The sequence below is a fragment of the Lemur catta genome, chromosome 22 (assembly GCF_020740605.2).
Source record: "Lemur catta isolate mLemCat1 chromosome 22, mLemCat1.pri, whole genome shotgun sequence".
In the NCBI taxonomy this organism is placed as follows: Eukaryota; Metazoa; Chordata; class Mammalia; order Primates; family Lemuridae; genus Lemur; species Lemur catta.
Genome location: NC_059149.1, coordinates 30,833,240 through 30,858,595, shown reverse-complemented (window position 1 = coordinate 30,858,595; position 25,356 = coordinate 30,833,240). Strand labels below are relative to the sequence as shown.

At 50.3% G+C, this 25,356-nt stretch overlaps 1 protein-coding gene across 2 annotated transcripts in view; it reads left to right on the top strand.

Moving 5' to 3' along the window:
• DLGAP2 (DLG associated protein 2) overlaps positions 1–25,356 on the top strand; it is a 180,061-nt gene that overhangs the window by 131,247 nt on the left and 23,458 nt on the right. For both annotated transcript variants that reach the window (XM_045535286.1, XM_045535285.1), the window contains exons 4-6: positions 9,320–9,467; positions 11,626–11,842; positions 24,203–24,552. In XM_045535286.1, the coding sequence (XP_045391242.1) occupies positions 9,320–9,467; positions 11,626–11,842; positions 24,203–24,552 (715 nt within the window). The remainder of the gene's footprint in view (positions 1–9,319; positions 9,468–11,625; positions 11,843–24,202; positions 24,553–25,356) is intronic.

Sequence of the window (25,356 nt, the reverse complement as noted above, 5' to 3'; positions counted from 1 at the left end):
GTGAGTGACAATCACGGGCTATGTTTGCTGTAACCTCACAAGTGCATTTCTAGGCAACATCAGGGGGAGAAAGTGGACTGGCTTAGCAGATATAATGCCATATGCTTTATATAATTGACCAAAGATCCAATATTAATAAATTTAACCGGTTTCCAATGTATGAGCAGGTAAAACTCGGGGAAATCAGCCATCCACGTGAACTATGGAAGCAGGACTGGCTTCCCCAGCCACCACGTGGCTGCGCATCCTGGTCCCGCCAGCCGGCTGGGGTGTGGGCAACGAGGGCTGCCTGGTACGGCCCGGCTTCCCCGCCGCAGGCTGCGCGTCGTCCCGGTGAGCGGAAACGACGGAGTGAGGTAGCCTCTCGGTGCCTCGCCAGTGTAGCCTGCGAGTTGTTAATTACCGCGCCCTCGAGCGACGGTGGCGCTGCAGGCGGAGATGCCGTCTTTGTGTCATTCTCCACCGTGCCGGGTGTCCAGGGTGACGAGCTGATGCTGGTGTGATTTCGTCTGATAAATCCAATAATTCGTCACCGTTAACTTGCTGGATGAAAAATTGAAACTTTCAATTGCAACCAAATCTTATAAATCTGAACCATAACTCTTTTACCTAGTTCAGCTAAATTCAAGAGCTGTGGTGTCAGAATGCCGAGCGGGAGGTGCCTGGTGCCGGGGACCAGGGCGCACCCCAGGCCGTCTGGGCTCTGCCCCCGCGGGAGGCTGTGGGAAGAGTGGCTGGGAACAAAGCCGGAGTCCGGCCCTGAGGCGCGCGTGGACTTGCTGGAAGGAGACGTCTCGGAAGCACTTGCTGTGGGGAGGTTTGTGGGGGAAACTGCTGGGGTAGAGGCAAGTCCGTGACCACCTGCTCAGCAGGGAGGGACTGGGCTGGACAGGTCTCGCCCCCTTGTATTTGGGGCTCTTGACGGCATCTTGGGAATTGCCGGTTACCTGAAACCTCTCCTGGGGAGGAAACACACGGTGTGGCCGTCGTGCTTGGCAGGTCTGGGGGCTCTGCCGCCCACCTTCAAGCCAGCGGCTCCGAACCCTGCACAGGCAGCATCTCTGAGCCTTCTCTTTTAAACATGTGATTCGCTTCATGACTCTACATGTTAAACCACGAAAATAAGAAAGCAAACCATCTAACACCTGTGCTTCCTAAGTGTGGTGGGTGACTACTTACACTGCAGGGATTGGGTATTTCTAGCAGTTATGCACAGTGTTTTCATGCAAACAGGGCTCCTCCTCCTCCCTGCCCCACCCTGGCCCACCGTCACTGCTGCCTCTCCCCGCGGTGTTACTGTACCCTCGTCCTTTGGTGGGGGACACCGTGTCATCACCCTCCTCTCTTTACCTTGGGGACTGGCCCAGAGTCCTGCACGAGGTCCTCAGGGACGCTGTTAGAACGTCACGTTTATAAAACCCACGTCATCACCTGATGTAGTTAAAACTCCTTCCAGAAGCCGACAGAGGGAGGAAGAGGCCAGGCCGCGCATCAGTGTCATCTGCAAGCTGGCCAGACTCTTCCTGCCCCGGTGGGACCCCATCAGGAGTGGCACCTGACCAGCGCACATGCCACCGCCTTGAGCCTGATAAAATCGGGGGAAGATAAATGAAATGTGCACCCACCAGCGGCCCGTCCGGCTCCTGCTCTGGCCCCCAGGGCACCGTCCGCTCTCCGCAGAGACACCTGGCAGGTGGGTCCACTCCTGCATCTACCCAGTGACCCACCGCTTCGCTGACCAGTCCAGCAAATGTCGGGGTACTGTGTGAGCCTCTCTCTCTAACTGCTCGAACCATTCTTCCCCCAAGTCTGACACCACAGTGTGACAACAGCGGAGGCAGCCCTGCCAGGTACGGGCAACACCGGCACCTGACGGTGACCTCTGACCCCTGGCACCCACGGGCTCTCACAGCTGCTGGAGGCAAGACATGGAGATCATCCAAGTTAACGTAATCTGGCATTTTGCCAGTAAATTACATAAATAGACCATCTTTATTCTAGAGTTTATTTTATACTCAAAGGCTGTTTTAAACAAAATTGATCATTCTGAAACCGTATTTAAAATATACTTGAAGATCATTGGGTCTCACTGTGCGCTGGGAGTTTCCCCTTCTCTGCAGGGCAGCACCTCCCAGCAGGGGCCGGTCAGCTGTGGACAACATCCGCTAAGGTGCTGAGGATTCAAATGCTAAAAACAAGGCGGACCATGTGCTCATCTCCATAGGTTTCATTCTCCTCTCGGCACGGACAAATAACCTCTGCGAACATTGGCAGTGTTTAAGCATGCAAATGGCATGGCAAGATGAACTCAGTGATGATGCTTTAATCTTAACTCGATAGGCCTGGGTTCAGGTTCCTGTCATCAGATTATCCCATCGGCACCTTGGAGCTTCGAGGCACCTTCCGTGCGCTCTGGGCCGCGTAAGGTTCACTGCGTCCGCGGTTCCTTCTGACTCTGCCTGGCTGAAGGGCAGGAAGAAGGTGGGGTCTGTAATCGGCTGTTCTCAGGCCTCCTTCAGAGCACAGAGCACAGAACTCCTGTGGGGGCTGCAGATACACACTTCAAAATGCCCCGCCTCTTGGAACAATGACAGGATTATTCTGCTGGAAACTGTCTTGTCTTCCTGATGTTAAACTGAGAAAAAGAAATCCATCCTCTCGTTAGTGATTTAATGTATATCCTATTATACATGTGAGTACTTTCACTTACACTCTGCTGTGTTCTCTAAAGCAGCGCACATCGGTAGAAAGCCTCTCACTCTCAAAGGAGAAATAAAAGAAAAACAAAGAAGCAAACACCTTGTCACACCTGTCCTGGTGGCTGGGCGCACATGGGCTCAGCAGCTGTGTGGGGTGGTGAGGAAGGTCCAACCCTGGCCTGGCGGAACCCTGGCTGTGCTCAGACCCTGCCCCTGTGCAGAGCACCACGCAGTTATTGTCAGCTAATTGAAATGCAAATTTCAAGTCACTACTGAATCCAATTTACTGCATTTTTAAATTAGTTTATGCATTAGTATTTGAGATATTGGACTTGCTTATGTATTAGTATTTGAGATACTCGAATAACCAATTCAATTTTGGGTGTGATGAAAGGTATACTAAATAATTTCACTTGGAAGCCTTTGCTTTTTTTCCTGCATAGTTGAATTAAAAAGTCAAAGCTCTAATAATTTTGAACATGACTGAGTCATTCTCTGGTGGAGATATCACTTTAAATTTTTAGAAGAAGGAGAGCTTATTTCAAAGACTTCTTCATATCATATGTAAAGATAAATTCTGATGAATTAAATATATAAGCATAAAATCATATATATATGATTCATATATATATATATACACACATATATATAAATATTCTATAAGCTTGGGATGGAGCAGAGGTATCTAAACATGATCCAATGGGAAGAAACTGTAAGATATTGATCAACTCGAATTCATAAAATTAAAAACTTGTTCATGATAAAAGCAAACAAACTAACAATAATACCCATCATTCTTTTCTGATTTTTAAGTCTCCTTTGCTTAAAGGGGAATCTAATTCATACCCTTGAGCATAATATTGCTATATTGTCTTAGAAATATATTTCACAAGTTAAAACATAAAGCAATTTGAGAAAAATAAGAGTTTTAGAAAGACACTGGTTCTCTTTAAATACGTCCTTCAGAACTTGAATTCTGCCGGCATCCGTGTGGGGCACAGCCAGCTGTGTGAGGCCCACGGCCCCGCTGCCGTCACGGCCCCTCGGGAGTGTTTGTTAGATGAAGAACTCATTTTTCTAAGTAAACATATTTTGAGAGAGCATTTTAACAGCAGTGAAAAAACCCCTCTTTTTAGAGAGCCCATGTTGCTCCGGCCCCACCCGACGCTGGTCTCTATCCTTCCGAATTACTCTCTGTTTGTGTTGACTCTTCACACACAGTTCACCAACACCGGGCTCCTCTTTTTGTCTTTTGTGGAAAAATAAATTATCGGGAAAGATGTTAGCAAATTGGATTTTTAAAAATAGGCCTCAGAAATGTTGAATGTCAAAGGCTTAAATTGCTGCCTTCCATTCTAGTTACACTCAGCAATTCCTGATACAAATATTCGAAATAGGCTAGTTTTTGTGATGTGTGGCTTGAAAGGTCTCAGAATCAGCAGTGTTTTCAGTAAAAACAGGCCCCAGGGAGCCGTTAGCAGAGCCAGGTGGATCTGAGAAGACCCGGTTGTGTGGATTCGGTCACAGCTCCCGCTGGGACATGGGTGTGCGTGATCGAGGGGACACGGGGTATCATCACACACGGTTCCTGTGGGATCGTATGTAAACTGTATCAGTACTCTTTTTTTTTAGGCAGAGTCTCGCTCCGTCACCCTGGGTAGAGTGCAGTGGTGTCATTGTAGCTCACAGCAACCTTCAGCTCCTGGGCTCAAGTGATCCTCCTGCCTCAGCCTCCCGAGTAGCTGGGACTATAGGCTTGTGCCCCTACACCCGGCTAATTTTTTATTTTTAGTAGAGACGGGGTCTCGCTCTTGCTCAGGCTGGTCTCAGACTCCTGGGCTCAAGCAATCCTCCTGCCTCAGCCTCCCAGAGTGCTGGGATTACAGGTGTGAGCCACCGCGCCCGGCCTCTATCTTAGTCTCTTAAGGAGACAGAAATGGAGTCTTTGAATAAGCAGAAAAGAAACTGCTGGCAAGGCGGGAAGTCTCCCCGAGCATCTCCAGTGGGGCAAGAGAACCTGTGTGAAGTCTCTGTAGCCAGGAGGATAAATTGCACTTCAGAACGAGTCTGGTGAACAGCTGGTGCTGCTGACAGCCTGGGCAGGACAGGGACGCTGCAGTCTGAACCGCACCCACCTGGCGGGATAGACGTAGCTGCCGCCACAGGTGCCAGCAACAGCCTGGGCTCTACTTCACGTTTCCAGCCTCCCCCTCAGGGTCTGGGGAAAGTGCGTCCTCCTGGGGGGACCTGAGCCGTGTGAGCCACCTCGGCTCCAGGGTGGCTGGGAACGGAAAGACCAACGTTTGGCCCCATGATGGGACCCAACTCTGCCTCCACGGCGGTTTCCTAAGGAGCAAACAACCATAGCAACAAAAGAAGTGACGTGCACATTAACCAAACAAATAACAAATGCCCACCACCGTGACACAATTTATTAAAAATGTAATAAGAAGGAATTCTAGCTCTGGAATAATAGCTTACATTGAACAAACCCTCCTGCAAAAGACAACCGTTACCCTCCCACAAAAATGCAAAGTTGTAGCAAAGTGAGAACCCTAAGCAAGAAAAAGATGATGACAATCAAAACATCTGGCCTGAGGTGCCCCAGATGGCAGAACCCACTGCAATGAACTTTAAAGCTACCATTACAAGGTCTTTAATTACATAAAAACAGCTATTACAAGGTTCAAGGTCTTAAAGGAACAGGTGGTCTCGATGAGAGAACAGATGTGGAGACTCAGCAGAGAGAGGAGAGCTATGATTAAGAACAAAATTGAGATTTCAAGAACAGAAAAGCACAATACCTGAAGTAAAAAATTCACTGGATAGGTCTAAGAGCAGATGGAGATAGCAGAAAAAAAATGTTTAGTAATTTGAAAATAAATCAATAGATATCAACTATGAAGAAAATAGAGGTAACATATTGAAAAAAAGAACAGAGCCTCAATAATATTTGAAATAATAAAAGGTAACTTGACATACCTGTAATTAGAGAATGAGGGGGAGAAAATGGGAGAATATGGCAAAAAGTTTTTGAAGAAACCATGGCCAAATTCTTCACAAATTGAGTTTTAAAAATACCCACAGACCCAAAATGCTCAGTGAACCCTACGCAGATAAAAAGAAAGAGGATCAGCCCCAGAAAGCGACTAGCCTTTCTCAAATTACCTCTGACCTCTGCTCTTCACTGACAGATGGGACAAATTGTCCAAAATTGTCACTCACACTTCCATTTTCTTACCTGTACTTACTGCAATCAGGTTCCTGCCCCCAAATCCACTAACAGCTTATCGGTCCCCGTCCTGTCTTCTCAGCCCCCTTCCGTGGGCATCGGTCCCTCTCTGGCTCACCCAGAGGAGGGGTGGCTCTTCCTCCTCACCACCTGCCGTGCGGCCCCCACAGCTCTGACTGGGCGTCTGCATCTGTTCCCCACACCCTCCGCGACCCTCTCAGGATGTCAGATTCCACTTACATAAATGAAAAGATGCCCTCTGTATCTGGAATGAGCACATTTAGTGTGAAAAAGAAGTTTTCTTAAATTTCACTGCAATGCAGCCCGCACAGGGTCCGCACTGTCTTTGTAAAGACAATGGAGATGGTTGACTTTGCATAGTTTGGAGCACATTTACACTGATCTAAATAGCTGGGGGCAGAGGCTGGCTCAGCCATATGTTTTGTTACGCAAATTTGTTTTATAATGATCCAAAGTCACAGAAGACGCTTTGAGCCCTCAAGTCAGCAAACAACCCTGGGACAATTTGCAAATGGAAGGAAAAGGGTAGACTATCAGGAAACCTGTTACTGTCTGTCATTCGATTACTTTCTTACGCTGACAGCTTTCCAGAGGAGGTTTCTGGTCTCATCTGTGCACGGATGGTCATCCAATGTGAGCAACATGTGAAAGGCAAAAACTAAAACAGAAATATTTTCATGTTATTTTAGAAAACTGTGTGTGGTTTCCCTTTAAAATGTTCTGCGCTGCCCCAGGTGTGTCTGGCAAAGCCTCTCCCAGTCTCTGGGAGTCGGAGCAGGAGTCACTGCTGGGAGGGAATGTTCCTGGGGGTGAAGGGCAGCTCCACACGGCCTGGGTTTTCCCAGGTGGGTATTTCAGGGAGGAGCGGAGAATCCTTGGATCAAGAGGTCCCTGGGGGCTGGAGCCCTGTCATTGCTTGGTGGGGGCCGCGTCATTGCTCCAGATCTCGACGGGGCCTCCCAGCCTCAGCTCCTGGTCTCCGGTCTCCACACTGGGATTTATAAGGATTGCAGCCATCTCGGATGCTCTAGTATAAAATGCTAAACCATTATAGTAATTTTTAGAAGTCTCTGTTAAGCCTAGTGAGGCTGAGATTTGGATTTTTTTTTAACTATTTAAAAATGGTGTTGTGATAGAGGATGGGACTGGACTGTCTGGTTCTGTGACTCGGCAGCTGCTATCTTGGGGCGAAAGCGTGAATTCTGCAGCCAGGCAGCGGTTCGGAGCAGAGCTCTGCAGCCCTCGCCTGGGCCGGGCGGGACTTGACGCTGGCGCCGCCCACCGGGCACGGGGTCTCTGCAGACCTGCTTTGTAGGATTAGGGCGGAGGTTCAGTGGGTCAGGACAGTGCAGATTCCCAGTCGAGTCTCTGACACGATGGCGCGGAGCAGATGGTCACTACTGTGAGTCTGTGTTAAAACAAAGATTATTAGTATTCTGCAGTGGCAACGTTTACCTGGTTTTGGAATAAAGAGAATTATGGAAGGTGAGAGAGTACCTGGTGCAGGTGTGAGTGCTGCCACCCCCACCCCCTCCCGAGGGCCACAGCTGGGGCGCTGAGGCTGTCCCTGCAGTCACTGCCGGTGCTGGGTAGACACCAAACACTGGGACAGAGAGGACACGAGGCCTTCTAGTGGGTTTCTTCAGCCTAGGAAGCAACTTTAATTTGAGAATTAAAATGACAATGTGGTTTTATTCAGAAGGGAGAGCTGTTATGCTGGAAGAAAAGCGCTTGCTGGTAGACACGCAGGGTGTGGCCCCAGCAATCTCAGGGAAACACAGGGCGAGGAGAGATGCAGGAAGTTTGTGTCTCTGCAAAGACAAAGTTGAGTCCAGTCCACAGCCTGAGTCGGGGCCCAGAGCGTCCACATGAGGCCACACCAGAGCTTGGGCTCGTTCCCCAGCATGTGTGGTATGAAACACTCACACGCATGCACACGTGTGTGCGAGGGAAGCTAACCTTGCAGGGCCATTTGCAGGGCCATGGACGAGTCCATTTATCAAGGTCAACTTGAACCCAAAACTCCAGACAGTCTCAAGGTGCTGCTGACATTTGCTGCTCCGCTGAACCTGCTCTGCCCAGGTGGGGACAGCCAGGTGGCCGGACGGGTGTCTGCTCACCTGTGCTGCACCCCTGGCTGGTGCAGGGCAGGTCCCCAAACCTGCTCCAGAGCTGCCGTCTCAACCCGACCACGCCAGGAGCAGTGGGCGTGGGTGAGAGTGGGTGGAAGACACCCCATTTCTACACACTGAAGTTAGAGGCGGCTTAAAACTGATTTCTTCCCCCCCCCCCCCCCCCCCCTCTCTCTCTCTCTCTCTCTCTCTCTCTCTCTCTCGGACTATGTTATACACTGTCTTTTAAAGCAAAAATTTTTAGCAGAAAGAATGACTTTAGATCTATAATTCATGAGCTTCACTTAATAAGAATTTATAGAGTCCAATTTTTTCTCTGATGTCCCATTTTTAAAGAGAGAAGTAAATTACAGAGAAAATTTACACCAAGAGTTTACTTTGCAAAAAAAGGACACACTTCAACACCTGACTGTGGAGTCAGGATTGGCCACCTACTGTTTACATACATTTTTATACATGGGCTTATGCAGTGTTCTAACGTATTTAATGTCCCCACGATGGTCCAAATCAGGAAAGAAGAATGATTAATCATTTCTATCCATATTAATCTAGTTTTGATTTTTTTTAAAAATGGATTTTCATTGCATTGTGGAAAGATTGTCAATAAAACTTGAAAGGGGTCCAAGTAGCTAGAAATTTAAGCTAAGCTAGACTGTCCCTGCTCTTAGCACTTTATAAAACAGCAAGAGAGAGACCAGAGAGCATTGATCTCTGAGGGAGTTTGGAAGAAAATGATCAAAGGAACGATTTGGTTCCTCCATCTTCTCCTATTTGCCTGTGTTGCATAATCTGGACAGCTTTGCATAAGTTAAAACTGAAAGTGAACCTTTTCTTTTTTCTTTTATTTTTCTGAGCGTGTAAAGTTGCCAAAAGCTGACATGATATTTATGAGGCTCCCGGAGCTCGCGGCTCAAATCCAGGAGCTGCGTCCGCCACTGTGCTCGTGAGTCACAGGGGCCTTCGGCACTTTGTTAATGTGGAATGACCCTGAGTTCACTACCTGGCCATAAAAACTCAGGCTTCAAAGGCAGTTTTGCAAATAGCCTGCCCTATTACCTTGATGAATCTCACGTTTGTAAATGTGAACCTGATAGACGTGAGGCAGAGCCTCCGTCAGACCAACGCAGAGCGCAAAGCCTCACGGCAGCCTCTCAGCGCGGGCCGGAGTGATCTCTCCCGTCTCTCCCCTCGGTGCCGGCTCACGGACGCCTTTTCTCCTTTCTCTTTTCCTGTAGCCAGAGCTACCTGCAAGCTGCAAGTGACGTGCCCATCGGTCACAGCCTGGACCCCACCACCAACTACAACTCCCCGAAATTCCGCTCCCGGAACCAGAGCTACATGAGGGCCGTCAGCACCCTGAGCCAGGCCAGCTGTGTGAGCCAGGTGGGGGTCCCCTCTGTCCCCTCCCAGAGCCAGGTGGGGGTCCCCTCTGTCCCCTCCCGAGGCCCAGGCTGCCGGGGAGAAATGAGCCCCAGTCTGCATCTTATACACAGAACAGAGCATGCAGAAGCTCCTGCCTGGTGTCAGCTTGACTGATTGAAAACCCATGAACTTTAAAGGTTAATTTTTCTGACATTTATGACTCTATACCATTTCTACGTTGATTTCTTCTTAGTAAGCAATGGCTGATAAACTGGTCATCGCGGCCTCTGTCCTTGATCTAGTGCAGGCCATCTTCCTTTTACTGGGGACTTTGTTCCGATGAAACAGGGCCAGGGAAGGGCTCTGGCTGTCCGGCTTTCAGCCATGTCCTCTTGATTGTCATAGAAGGTCCCCAGGGAGGACGAATGTTGGCCGTGGTGCCTGGTGACACCCCGAGTGCCCCATTCCTCAGGCTCACTCCAGGTCAGGACCTACTTCTGGAGGCTCCAAGGCCCCAAGTAGGATCCGTGGTGCCCTGGAGCCGCCGAGCTCTAATCAAGCCCCGAGACAGGACGGTTCCGAGGGGAAGGGACCCTGCACCCCACCCTTGGAGGACAGCGAGATTATGTGCGATGACCGAGTGAGCAGGCCCTGTTCATTTCAGTCACCCCGTACTGCAGGACAAATATGAGTAGGGTTTTACAAGTTTAATTAAGCACATAACTTATTTTAACTGCCTGTGGAAATGCTGCTCCAGCTCACCTTGAGTTTGTAAACCGATGGGCGTCAGTGCTCAGCTCCAACGCTGGTGCCGGGGACAGTCCCAAGGGGCAGGTGATAGCATTCCGCCCACCAGACAGAGGACAAGGCTGAGTGTGAAGGGGGCACGTGGTCGGCCCCACCAGCGCTGCCCCAGGGGAGACAGGCTGCCTGAGAGCCCAGCCCTTGCTCACGTGCATCATGAACAAGCGTCCCCATGTGCACACGTGTGTTCACCCGTGTAAGACACACCCCAGGGGGCTGCCCAGAGTCTACGAGTAACTGGGGTCGAGGAGTCACTTACCAAAGTTCCTCCCAGCCAGGGAGGGAGTCGCTTACAGAGCTGGGCCCCGGGGCCTGTGAGCTCCCCTGCCTGTTACCGGCCCCGTTTCAGGTTTTCATTCTCAAAATTCTCATTCCTCCTCCCCCTGGTCTCTTCAACATTGTTCTAGTCCTATAGTTCCCTTTATTAGATTTCCATTTAAAATCTCCAGATTTGGCTGATGGGACACACACAAGTGTCACCATCAGGAAACCCCAGGACAGTGTGTGGTCTCCGATCCAGCCGCCCTGAGCAAGGCCCGTGACTCACCTGGCAGCTGGGCCCGGGCACATCAGCCTGGATCCCCACGCCCCAAAGCCAGGATGACATTCTTCAAATATAGTTGCAACAGCAGGTTCCCAGGGTGACTCCAAACCTGGAAATCACAGCACAGGCTGGGAAATAATTGTTGTCCCTGCTGAACTGTCAAAGGAAGTGACTTATGCTAATATCCTAGGCTAAAGGAGGGGGACCTAGAATTTAGGCAGAGCAGCTTATCTCATGTGAACAAAACACCGAAGCAGCCATTTCTTTCTCATCTGGGCTCGGATTCGTGCCGCTGTGGTGGTGAGGAGGAGATGAGCTTATATGCCAGATTTGTGATTAGTTTCCATGGCAATGGGTAGACGCAGGCTCTCCGATCCCGAAGAACTAAAAGTAGCTGAAGCTCTTGCACAGCCTCCTTCCCCAGAGTCATCTGTGCTGTAAATGGCTGGGAGAGGGGAGGAGGCATTTGGGGAGAGGAAGGAGAACCGAGGGCTGAGCACTTGCTTTGCACCAGGTGCTGAGCTGAGCTTCGGAAAGCGCTGTCTCTCCTGAACTGGGTAATAACCGCCAGCCACACCCTGAGGTTTGCCTGTGGGTCCCAGGAATTTCATCAGCCTCTTAAAAGCGGCTGTTCCCTAGGTCTTCCGCAAGGAGAATCCCAAGCGGCCACTTCCCCAGCTTAGCAGATCCCCCACGCTGGTTTCAGATTGTGCTGAAAATACCACACTGCAAATGAGTGTCGTGGGATGAATCCGCCGCCCTGCTCTCTGGGAACATGGCGGTGGTGGCTGCGCCGAGCCCGGGCGTCAGCCGCGCCTTCGCCCCTTGCAGGTGAGCGAAGCGGAGATCAACGGGCAGTTCGAGTCGGTGTGCGAATCCGTCTTCAGCGAAGTCGAGTCTCAGGCCATGGACGCTCTCGACCTCCCGGGGTGTTTCCGAACACGGAGCCACAGCTACCTTCGCGCCATCCAGGCCGGCTACTCCCAAGATGATGAATGTATTCCCATGATGACGCCCTCCGACATCACCTCCACCATCAGAGCCACAGGTAAAGGGCGCCCTTTCTGACCTGCCGGGGGAGCACCTGCAGGTGCCCAGTCTGTGTCCTGGGGGGAGCGGGGCTCCCCTGCACCTCTCCTCTCCTGACGTGCTCTCCAGGCACTTGGCAACTTTCCTAATTGCATCCGATACCTTGTGCCTTTTGCATGGTGCTTTTGTCTTTTATAGATCACTTTCCTCTTTCTTAGAATAAAATCTGTTATCGAGGTGCCTTAAAATAAACACATCTAACTTTTGTAAAGTATTGGATAGGAGAAAAAAATTTAAGTGCCAACATTTGGAGGGTGACTGCATTTTAAATATCCAAGTTTGATAGATTGCAGTGAGGTTTCAGTGTCTATGCAGCGACTCCTGTGTCCAGCCTCAGTCTCTGTTGCTCGGTGTGCAGATCTATAAACGTGATTCATTGCTGCAAAGCAAATCAGTCGTTAATGTAAATTCACTAATCGTCTTAGGGCTCTAGGCTTCAGGCTCACAATGTTCTTTCGTTCTTACGGAAAACCATCCTCACCCCTTTGAAGATTTACCACCTCACGTAAACATCCCTGCCTGATATTTCACTGCATTATTATTATTTATGTGACACCATGAATATGCACGGCCCAGAGAAGCCCATAAAACAGCGAGCAGCGAAGTCTGCCGCATGGCACGTAGGGCGAAGGGGAGCAGCTATGAAAGAACAGTGTGGAAGAGCGAGCTGGTCTGCAGAGCGCGGGTCTGGGACGCCGCGGACACAGCAAGGAGTCTGAAGGGCAGCTGGGGGAGGAACAGGGCGAACTGTGTTCACATCAACGGCATTGGGAGTGGAAGGCGTGTCACGGGAGGGGTGGGAGGGTGCAGCGCCACACCCAGGAAGGGCTCGCGTTCCGTCTGGATGCCAGAGTGGCGAGGGCTGCAGGAGATGGCGCGTTGCAGAGCTTACGCCACACGGTGCCCACCCCGCGGTTGGTGCACGTTGAGAGGGAAGAGTTCACGGTGGGTCCTAGAGTGAAGGAAACACACCGGATCCAAACCGCGCTCCATCAGGTCATCGCGGTAAGATCTTGGCCTCGTTAACTTCGACCACTCGCAGTTTTTGAGGTATTCAAGCGAAGCAACAACCTTGGATACCTTATTCAGGTAAGCTTCACGATTATTTTTCAAAGAAAGCTGTGGACCCTCGGTGCTCTTTGCCTCTGGCTTCGTGGCCCCTGAGTGGAGCTTTTCCCAACACTCTCTGACAGCCACGCCTTGGGCCTTCCTGAGACGCCCTCGGATCCCGGCACGCTCTGCTCCCCGCGCAGTCTGTGGGCGCGGAGGGCAGCATGGACGGCCTGCCTGCATGAGCCCTGCGGGGCTCTGAGCACCGACCGTCCGGGCGCGGTGGCCTTGGGACAGCGTGTGGGCGGCGGGGCACAGCCTCGGCTTGCCTGTCGGGTGGCCTGTTCCACTTGCTCCGGCCCCTCGGTAAGTCTGGGGACCACCTCTCTGCTCTGCCCTGATGAGAAAGGGCAGCGTGAAAACAGAGTGAAGTGGAAACATAGGGAAGTAATGAGCTTTGCAATCACTGCATTAAAAAAACACTTTAAGAAACCATTACTCACATACTCACCAATATCTGTTTATTGCCTCTTATGAGCAAGTGAACAATTAAGCACTTTCATGGTCTTCAGAAATGCTTGGAAACAATAATTACCTAGTAGAAAATGACTTTATTGTTTTTAGGGCTGTCATTATAGAGAGAATAAAAATAAAACAGATTTCATGGAGATAAAAACCAGTGCCAAACTCAGACTAAAATCCTTATTTATTATACTACGATACACTACAATTTTTACCGTGTACATTTTGTATTCCAAAAATGTACACTAAATAAATTACCCCAAAGTGCTTCTATGTGAAGTTTCTGCCGGATCTTGGCCTGCTTGTGTAGTCGAACTTTCCTCTCGGCCACGTGGGGAGAGTCGCGGTTGTGGGACCGTGATCAGATTGGGAAGAAACGGAGAACGCAAGGAGATGCCGTCACTCGGCGCCGTCCAGGTGCAAAGCGCGTTTTCGAAGAAACATGAGCGCAGATTCATCATTAATCTCTCCCTTTTCCTGTTTTACTCTAAGTATTGTGTATTAAATATCTATAATCTTTCTTTACTAAATAGGATTTAAATGGCATGTCGTATAGTCTATTTAATAAGATTATGAAAAATACCAAAGAAATGAAAAATCCCTGTCTGGAAAAGCAGAAGCATGGAGGAAACAGAGGAAACCCATCCCAGTGTACGGGTGGGGACGCCTGAATAATCCTGACAGCTGACCTTCACGTCCCATGTGGAGCTTCCTGTCAGCAAGGCACATGGAATTCAGTAATTTTCCACGTAAATACATCTCACCTTTGTATTTAAATACTTGGGAATCTATATGCGAACAGTAACAGTTAATAGCCGTCTTCTGTCGACATATGCGTCCGTGTGTGGGGGGAGAGAGAGAGATTACTTTGACAAATTGAGTTTTTTATGGTTCTAAAACTAGCTCTTGAAAATAAATCCAAGATGTTTTCAAAACCATTCCAAAGTGATTATTTTGAAGAATAAGATTCATTTAAGCATGTTCCTTCATGCAAGCTTGAAAAATAAAAGTTGGTGTTATTATCAGATTGTCTCGCCTTGTATAAATGCAAACATATAATTTTAATATTCATATAATAATAAATTCAGTATCAAACGTATGCATGAACGATTTAGTAAGAATTTAAAAACACATATTAGACAATCTGTTTCGAACGCGGACGGTTGAGGCTCCAGTGTCTGCCTGGGAGCCTGAGGGCACCCGCGTCCACCTGGCCCGAGGGCGCCCGCGCATCCACCTGGCCCGAGGGCACCCGCGCATCCACCGGGCCTCGGAGGCAGCTGGAGATGGAGCCGCAAGGGCTCTGCCAGTCTGGCCCCTAGGACTGCAGCTGGGGACAGAAGACACCATCACTCAGCATGACCCACGCCACAGACGTCCCTCCATCCAGCTCTTTCTTTCATTGTGAAAAACAGTACATATTGATTAGTGACCCGCGTTTAATGAAGTGGTTTTGAAAACATCTAACTTTCATTTCACACCTGGTTTCCTTCTCATCTGTGAAATGATTTATCGGATAGATTTACTTGTCTAAATATGCATTTCACCCAATCTCTCTAGGGAGGAATATCACTGATATTGTGAAGGAAAATGGTATAAAATTCGATTATAATGATTTTTCTCTGGGTCAAAAATTATCTCAACACAGGACACCACTGATTCCAGAAGCCATTAAAACAAAGGGAAAATCTATACAAAGCGTGGCAGAAGAAACAGCCGTAGACTTTATTTTATTTTATTGTCTGTATTTCTGCAGCAACGTATCTCTCAAGGGTGCATAATAACTCCATCTTCCAAGATAGATATTTACTACCACATAGGGTAAAAGTATCTCTATATTTCAGTGTTTTCCATATTGGAGGCGGGAAAACCAGTTTTCAATACTATGATTTTCGTTTCTGTTTTAAATTTTACTTCTTTGTTGACCTGTCTCCACCTGAAGAAACATGACTGTGTATTTCATCCTCCCACTCCTGGTCTTCTAGAAATTAAAGACCGTGTTTTACGGAATGCTATCTTTTTACCGTGACTGGATTTTCAGGAGTGTGAGCCTGTTCTGTCTCTCTGGAAAGCCCTGACTTGTATCATACCCTTAAAGGGTATTTCTTCAGGCTCTATATTTCACATGGTCAGAGGATTTACTCAGAGGATTCTCACCATCAGCCTTTCACCCTGGGAAACAGCTTGAAAATTAAAAAGCTACGTTGGAAACGTCAATCCTCATGGCTGAGTTGGGGAAGTTTCACTAAAATGAAAGATGCTGTCACGGGTATCGATAAGCTGTTTGTAAACAATCAATCAGGTGTCTAAATGCACATCAATTATGCATCCATAAAGCAGGCAAAAGTAAAATAAAATAAGTCATATTAATAAAATAACAGTATTTACAAACCCATTTGTTTCAGACGGTGCATGGGCACAGATAGTGTGCCCCTCGGGGAGCTGGCGCTGTGTGGAGGTGGAGACACCCCCCCCCAGCAAGTGCCACCTGCCCCCCAGGCAGCACACCTCCCTCCGGCTGCGATGTCGGGGCGTGAAGCCCACCCAGCTGCAGGGCTGGGCTGGCCGACCAGACAGGGCTGGCGTTAGCGGGTTAGCCAGGCCCAGGAGCCAGAGGGAAAGGAAATGGCGATTGAGGGAGACCTGGGAAGGCCTGGACCTGTCACACAGAGAAGAGCGAGAGGCTGAGCCCAGGGGCAGAGCCAGAGGAGAGCGGCTGGCGCGGAATTCAGGACTGCGGCGGTAACAGGGCCTCAGGCCCCCTTCTCATCCCACGTTGGCCGAAGGCCCAGGGAGCACGACCCTCGGGCAGTTAAAGACGTGTGGCTCCGGGGACAGCCGTGCCCCCTCACCAGACGAGTCCTGCAGGAAGGTGTGGCAGCAAAGTGCAGACCCCCGAGGGAACCTTCCACAGTTCGCTCACACATTCGGGCCCCTCAAACGTGGAAGGGCTGAAAAGTGCGTCTTCATTTTCACTAACTTCTGACTGTGGTTTGCAGCCTGCTTCAGCTGTTCCCAGAACAGATGACAGAACACGCCTCTCAGCCGTGGCTGTGAATTGGGCAGTGGTAAAACCCAGCAGGGCTTATTGTCACCGGCCGACCTTCCGCCATCGGAAGGCGCTGTGCTCGCCAGACGTTGGGGCTGCCGTGGAGACCAGTCCCCGGCTGGATCTCTGCACCGTGGACGGTGGCTCCTCAGCAGCGGGAATGGACTCCTCCCGGCTCTGGAGACGGGGCTGCGGCTGGCTGGGTTCTGGTGAGGACACGTGTCCCGGCTCGCGACATCCTCGGTGCACAGCTGAGGCGGAGAGCCCCCCACGGAACGGCTTCCCCACAGGGCTCGGCAGGGGACACCTGCTCCTTCCCCAGAGTGACCCCTCCCGCGTGGGGCTCCTGTCTGGCCCCTACACTGCTCCCTCCATCCGCTGCCCACATCCTCCAAGCGGCAAGGGAGGGCAGCCTGCCCCGTGGGCAATGATAGGGACGGCGTCCAGGTTGCCAGGCACCTGCCAGGTGGCAGCGAAGGTCTGGGTTGCAGTCTCCATCTGGACTGGTGCTCGTCAGGGGGAAATGTGAAAAGTGAAAGAGAAAACAGGATGCAGTCTTACGAGTGCGTAAGCGACATTCACACTTCTGGCCAGGCACGCATTGGTCTCTGGCCTTGTAGGAGAGCTGCCTTCGAACGCGGCCCGGCCGGAAGCAGGCTTGGTATAGCCACGGACTCCTCTCCAAAGCCCCATTGCCCGGAGCATTAACTCCGCTTTCATTCGAGTCCCGAGTTCCTTAGCACACAGGTGTGGAGTTAAGCGATGCCTGTGCTGCTTTCCTTTTTAAATAATTCCACAAACCTGGTGCTGACTGAAGGTTCGGTTAGACTCTGCGTTTGGGCAGAACAGGAGGCTGGTTCTCCACACACGAGGTTCCTTCCTGCAGACTCGCGTGCAGTTGTCCTGGGAGGCCTCTCCCCGCGCACGTTTTCGTGGTTTGTTCTGCGCGTCATCAGCCTCCCTCACGCTGGAGCCCAGGCACCGGGAGGCAGGGGCTTTTCTGCGTGGCGTGCAGTAGACAGTGCATGAGCATCTGCTCATTTCTTTAATGAAAACAATGAGCAATGAATTAATTGAGAAACAGGATTTTCTCTCTCTCTGTGAGCTACCATGAGGTGCTAGGGCTGTTGCCGGCTTGCAAATGACTTCCGTTTTGTGAATGTTCGTGCTGAGTTTCTGGGAAAGCGGAGAAGAGGGAGAACAAAGCCTTCGTGTTGGGCCAGTAGCACCGAGGAGGTGGAGGGAGTTTGGGAACTTGTAAATCCACGAATCAGCCCTGCCGTGGACTCAGGTGGAACTTCCTTGTAGTCCGTCATAGAATTTGCATCATTTGTTTCTCCAGCTCCTTAAGTCACGCTCAGGCTTTCCTTGTCTTTAATAAAGAGTAAGGCACGAGACAGGACATGGCCCGGGTGGCAGACCAGAGCCCTGAGCGGTTTCTGCAAAGCGCAGTGAATTGCCACGTTGGTCCGCACAGCGTTTGTGCCAACCTTTCCTGTCCACGTGCCCTTTGCCTGAGGCCCATGGGGAACGAGGCTCCCTGAGACCCGGAGGACTGGGGCGAGCCTTTTCTCCCTCCCCAGACGGTCTTGGCACAGGCTCCACCATCGATGGGGGACGTGAGACAGATCTGTCTCTGCCACGCAGGCAGAGCCGCAGTGCGCAGGCCGCCAGCCATGGGTCGCCTGTGTGTGTCCGCACTCCTAGTGCGTCATCGCTGCGGCGGGCGTGGGAGCAACGGCCCTGTCCCCTCCCCCAGGAAGGCAGCAGGGGCCCAGTCACCCGGCTCCCAAGGGCCGCGCCCTGTCTAGTCGGGGGCGTCCCCACACGCCCCCCGCCATGTGGTGCCTTTGTTCTCGTGGGCTCTGAAAGTTCACAGAGAGGACTCTGGTCCCAGCAGCCCTGATGTTTTGGCACAACCGACGTCAGCCGTCCAGCTGGGCAGAAGACAATGCTCAGTGCTCGTCTGTCCTGGGGTCGATACCCGGATTTTCTTTTCACTGTGCTCACCCTGAGTTCATGACCAGGCGGTCCCCGGTGTGGGCCTGGGCACCTTCCAGCTTTCTGATCAGACTTTATGGGAGGAGCGGGCGATGCTGAGGTGCTGTTAGTCTGACGCAGAAGCATCAGCAGGTCAGAGGTGAGACAGCGAGTACGCCGTACTCTTGCAAGGAGCAGTTGCTTTATTGTCTGGTTGGTTTTTATTGAAGTTCACTCTCTTTTCCGTAGTAACTTTAGATGTGCTAACTCACTCAGCAACAGCGAGGCACTCACTGTTCACCACGTGAGCTGTGAAAATCTTTTCTTTCATCAAACAAAACAGCACCTACAGCCTTAGCCCTCTCTGTGAATCTTGGGAGTGAAAGTGTCATTCTGGTTCAGCTTTAGTGTAGATGCTATTCGTGATGAGTGTCCCAGGTACAACTGAGTACACACATTCACATGACACACTGTCACACTCACTTTCACACACACTCGCACAACACACTGTCACACACACACACTCACATTGGCTGTGAGGCTGTGACAGGTGCGGTCTGCCGTACAATTCACAGCTTTCCAGAAAACAGATTCACCAACATCACCTGCTTATTGTTCTGTCAACTTTTTCGCTGAAAAAAAACCATTCTTTTCAAAAATGTTTTTCCTCAGTTGAAAGCTTCTCATTCTTAAAGAATGGGGACATCATCATGTCCTGATGAACAGTTGAGTTGGGAAGGAACCAAGCTGTCGCTGATACGTTGTTATTGCTTGTCTTGGCGCCCGATCACCCTGAAACTCCATGCGCTCGGCTCACTCACTGAGAGCAACTTCATTTTCTGGGTCGGCCTTTTGTTTTGCTGTCGGGCCCTTCGAACATTCCAGATTCTGTTCTCAGAAACTTACATGACTTCCCATCACTAAAAACTGATTCATTCTCAGTCTTTCTTCAAAAAGCACAAGTTCTTCCTGTGTGATGTGATTCTCAAGTGTTCAGGATGAAAACAGGAAGTGTCTGGAACGCAGACAGCTGTCATCACTTTATCTGACTGCAGGCTGCGAAGTGCCGGTTAGACTATAATTTCTTGCTAATTAACACATTCGAAATAGACATCTTTGCCGCTAACTTACCGATGTTGCCCCAGAACCCGTGTGGCCCACATAATTTCTTGTAACTTTGGGGAAGCCATTGTGTGGGCTGTGATTTCTGCGTCCTGTCTGATTCGCACTTATGTTTTGTGACTAACATTAATTAAAGTGTCAACATGGCTTTAATCCTTTATGTTGAATCTTTTGCCATCAAAGTTTGGTTTCTCCAATACTCATTCCCTCATTTAGACATTCATGGGCTTGATTACTGTAATTCCTTTTATGCTGCTCTCCTTGAAGCTCTAATTAAGAGAGAGCAATGAATTTAAGTGTGGCTGTTACGTTCAAACCGAACGGCGGTGCTTGCCATTCAGAATGTATTTTATCTTGATTACGTATTTGTGCTTTATACGATGAAATGCTAATTTTTAAATTTTCTTTTTGGCTTGCAAATGACTTTCAAGGATTGAATTCAGAAATGGTGTCCAGAGTTCCAGGTGTAAGTCGATGATCAGGCGCATATTTAAAGCAATGATCCGTTCACACTGGAGAGTGTTCAAGGCCATGTAGGTGTAGATAGTGGAGCAGTTTGTCTCATCTCGTTGCTATTAGCGTATTTCCGTAGAACACCTTGCTCCAAACTCTGCTCCACCAGACCCAGAAGAGCTGAAGGAAAGCCCAGGGAAAGTCAATTTTCTTTGCTTCGTGTCCTACATTGGACAGACAGGTGACTATTTCCTGATATTGCTGTGCCACGGCAAAATGTTCTAGACCAGCACGGTCAGCCTCACTCTCTGTGCCCATGAAATGTTCTCCGCTTGTGCCATCGGGGAAGCAGCCGTTAGCTGCAGTGGAACTGCTGTGTAATGTGTTCTAGGTGTTCAGACGCTTTAGAAGTTCAGGCCATTCGCGTTTGGCCGGCTCTGCTGTCAGACGCTGCAGGGCAGATGGAACCTCCCGGTACAGTCAGGGCAAACACTGAACTTGGGGCACAGCTGCAGGGGGACACGAGTCTCCGGCCACTGCCTCTCCCTCTGCCAGCCACTCCCCATGTGCATCCACTCTGCCTTCTTCCCGCCTGACTGTTCTTGTCACTCTGGAAATCTGAGAAATTTACCCAGAAGGGGTTTCCAGATGAGATTCACTCCATCCCAAATGCGTCGGGAAAGCGCGGCTCTAACTCGCCTTATCCTGCCTTGTTCACCAGACGCCCACGGGCTGGACCGGTCCACCTGTGCAGTTCTTCTAAGCACCAACACTGTTAGTTTCATGCAATTTTTATAGAAACTTTCCTAAAATGTATGATACACACGGTCCCCCCTGTCATAAACGGCGTAATTAACTTCCCTTTGTGCACAAGCCCTTAACTCGGCCTCAGTGTACTCGGGGGGAGCACTGGACGGAGCTGCTTCTGCCTCCAGCCCCAGCATGGGGGGGCTCCCCAACCTGTCTGACCCTGAGAAACCAGCAGAATGCAGACGAACCAATAACTGAATTACAAAACAGAGGTGCGTTTTCATCTCTTTCCCTGTAATTAGGAAAACACTCTAAAAAGTCACCAGGGATTTTCATAGTGTTATTTACATGGTAAAAGAAACCACTAATAGACTTTTAAAACCAAAATGATGTTCATGCCTGGACCCGAATGTCTTTCTTGAAGAGACTCCTCAGGTCCTCAGATACTTTCGGATATTAAATAATCATTTCATTTTTCAAATTTCAAAATACATATTTAATCACTTATGTTAAAATAACTCCTGTGGGATTGTTTGGTAATCCCTGTCTCTATCTTGATTCATCTTCTTTTTGAAGATGTACATACTTTGAGTTACATTGCTAAATTAAATCTAAAATTTTCAAATATATGTGATGTTCTCCTGACATACATAAAGTGGTAGATGACATTGCCTATAACTAATAATGATTAGTTTTGGTAAGTATATTCTAATTGTATAGTCACATAAACAGAATTGGGACAATTATTACCACCCAACCTATCCAACTGAGTAATTGAATATTTTTCAGGAATGTGTAAGATACTTTTTTTAATTGTTGATTTTAATCTGTGGCAGCAAATTAATGGGATCAAATGATCGTTTTTAATTCTGCCTTTACTGTTGTTTCCCAGCTTCTAATTCTACTTTTCATTAGTCATTAAGGAATCCACGGTTCTGCCACACAGAGCTGTGTGTACACAGCAAATGTTCACCCAGAGAACGGGTGAATAAGTGAATGAGTGTATACAATAATATACTTGAGTTCTTCAAAAATCATTCCTCAATGTTAGTCTCTATATCTAAAGTGTTTTATGTGCTGTAATTTTTGTTTACCCAGGACTGATAACCAATACTTAATTTTTAAATTATAAAGTTCAAAAATATTCATTAACCAGGAATGTAAAAGAGATTTATTGTCCTACTATAAACAATCTCACTGGAAAAATCGTGTGGGATTATATTACATGCATATAGGACCACTGTAAGTGGGAGGGACAAGTGTCACACTCAGAATATGTACAAATGCCTGTCCCAGACCTCCAAGTACAAACCCCCTGGACTTCTATCGCCACCCAGAAGTCTGGCAACTGAGTGCTGGAATTTTTATGTGTATTTCTAAATCTTTTTCTTTCTTTAATGTCTATAAAATTTGTATTAATAATTCTCTGAACATCAGGGTTCAGTTATTTATATTGAAACTATGTGTTAGATTTCTCATGGGGCCACTTACACAGGGAAACACATGGAGAAGGGTTAATATTTTCAGGGGCTTAAAAATGCCCCAGCACACAGTCCCTCCCGTTGAGACGCTGGTAGCTTGGGCCTGTGCTGGGAAATCCTCAAATGTTCACCCAGAACTTTCCCTGCGGTTCTGCGGGGACAGCAAGGTGGCACATCCCCCTGAGCCATGCCTCGAAAGCAGAGAGGGCCCCGTGACTCCACGGCTAACGCTGGAAACTTCCGGCCACGGGGATCCTCGTCCTCCCACTTTCTGCCCACGTGCCAGGGAGAAAATTGCCTGACCTGTTTCTACTTGTTGGGGTCGTGGACAGGCTGCTGCTGCCGATTCTGTAATCGCAGCTCAACTGCGGTGAGTTTAGGATCTGAACAACATGCGTCATTACTCAAGAAGTCGAACAACTGCAATCGTTGGCAAAAGATATTAAAATACTGCAGTGAGAGGTCTCAAAGCAAGAGTCACACATTAGCGTGCATTTTTCATCGAGGGGACGAGAGAACAGCAGAATGGTCATTTGACATTTCCCCTAGAAAGTAAATGATTTGAGGAAAACTCAGTGACATTTCTAAAGAAAAGAAAAGAGGTGGGCTGTATCCCCAGAAACTAGGGTCACCAGTCAAGTCAGCCCCCAAATGAAAGCTTCCAGACCCCTGGGGGGAAATCAAATTAAAATCCAGAGGATCTTTAAGTCAGAGAATAGTCTTTTTGTCGAGTGCCAGTGACTCACCCATGCCACAGCGTCTCTGCTGCGGAGCCTGAGGGCCCGGGGGCTGCACCTCCCCGCTCACCCGCCCCGCAGCCAGCTCCATCCCCTGGAGGCACAGCCAGTGCCCTCCCCTTGCCCCACCCCCCTGCCCCCCCGCCAGAATCCGGCCTGATGGAGTCCCTGTCCTGACGCTGCCCCTTCAAACTTCAAATGGACCACCATCCCGGAGACGTGAGTGCAGGTGACCAGATGAGACCCCCAGAAATACACAATGGTTCACTAACTCAGGTGTCTCGGCCTGGGCTCTGTTGCCGGTTGGGGGTGGCTATGTCTCGGGGCTGAGCTGTGCATTGCAGGGTCTTTGGCAGCACCCTGGACTCCACCTGGCAACGTGTGACAACCAAAAATGTCTCCAGACATCGCCCAGTGTCCCCTTGTGGAGAGGCACAGAACCACCCCTGGCTAACACTGCAGAAGCGTTTGGCGGGAGGACTTGAGGTTCACCCAGTGAAGCCCCAGGAGGCTGGCTGACTCGGCAGGTGGCGTGGACCCCTCGGGTGCAGGCTGAGGAGGGGAGACGGGCTGGCAGGGGCACGGCCCTCGTATCCCTTTGCAGGGGACGTTCTTCGACTTACACCCACTGAGCCTGTAGTTACGGGGAAGCAAATAATTTTCTGATATTATATATTTTCTCCATTGCAAAATAATAGTATTCACCGTAATGACTTGAAAATGCAGTCGAGGAGAAGAGCAAACAATTGCCATGTTGTCACTCAACCAGAGCCACGATTAACATTCCACGTACTGCTAATCTTTTCTCCTGCAGTTTTCTTTACAAATATGCTCTGTCTTTGCCCGTGGGTCGTGTGGCATCCGGCCTGCTCTGCTACTTAGCAGGAGAAAGCGCCTCCTGCACCTCACAGGGAGACAGCAGTGGGTCTGTCCTGCGGGACACGCCTTGCTTCATCCTGTCTCTGTTGCAAGGTTTTGTGGTGTTGCTATAATTCTTCACTGTTACAAATGTATCGTTGTAGACAATCTCATTCTCCTCACGGTCCACACAGTTCCCGTAGACTGGACACTGGGGGTGGACTTGCTGGGAGGACCACAGGGTGTTGGTTGGGGAACGTGCAGAGCAGGTGCTGGGGGGAGAACATGCGTGCTGACTCGGTTTCTCTCTCTTCCAGCCGTCACGTACACGAATTACAAAAAGACACCCCCACCCGTACCTCCCCGGACCACCTCCAAACCTCTGATCTCGGTGACGGCCCAGAGCAGCACCGAGTCCACCCAGGATGCCTACCAGGACAGCCGCGCCCAGAGGATGTCGCCGTGGCCCCAGGACAGCCGTGGCCTCTACAACTCCACGGACAGTCTAGACAGCAACAAGGCCTTGAACCTGGCTCTGGAAACGGCCGCGGCCCAGCGCCACATCCCTGACAGCCAGGGCAGCTCCATGCGGACCAGCGACAAGGCCATGCTGGTGTCCAAGGCCGAGGAGCTGCTCAAGGGCCACCGCTCCTCCATCGGGATTCAGGTAGCCCCCCCGCCGCCCGGCCCTGGGCAGCTCCGCCCGGCTGCACACAGCGTAGCATAAGCCAGAGCTCAGACCCACAGCCCCGGCCTTGGCCTCAGCCGTGACCCTTCGCAGGGCCGTGAAACCTGAGCGCAAGGCCGGGGCCCCCCAGGGAGATTCGGACCCCAGCTCGCTGGGGCCAGAAGGAGACCCAGGCCCTGCACTCTGTGCCCGGCCACCCTGAAGACCCCACCCCAGCTTGTGCACATTCTGGGGGCCAACGTCTCCTTAGCGTGGAGACCTAAGAGGGGTGGGTTTTGGTTGAAGCTTGATTTTCAAAAGCTTTGCCGCCTTGTGGCCAGGCCAGTGGCGGAAACAGTCCTTGGGAATAAAAGGTCAAAGGAAAAGCAAATCCTCCCCGCACACAGCTGGGGCTCAGGCCATGCCGAGCGTGGGCCCCACGGGCCCCTCTCCCCAGGCCGCGGGGCGCCCAGCGGGGTTCAGTTCAGCCGCGGTCACACATGCGCATCCGTGGCTTCAGACCACGGAGGGTGGACCTGCTGTCCACCGAGGCCCCAGGTGTCCACCCGAGACGCGGATTTGGCGGTGGGTTCCTCCCTGCGCATGCAGAGCCGGGCTGGCTTCCGCGCAGGCCTCACCTCCACCCTGCATGCCATTCTGGTAACAGGTGGACTCGGTGCGCCAGGGCCGGCCGGGAGCTCTGATTCGTCCCCAGTGACTCTTCCCTTCAAAGACGTGGTTAAGCAGGGTGGGCGGTCGGGTCCTCGGCCAACGCTGCTCCCCTCCCGCGTCCTCCCTTCAGCC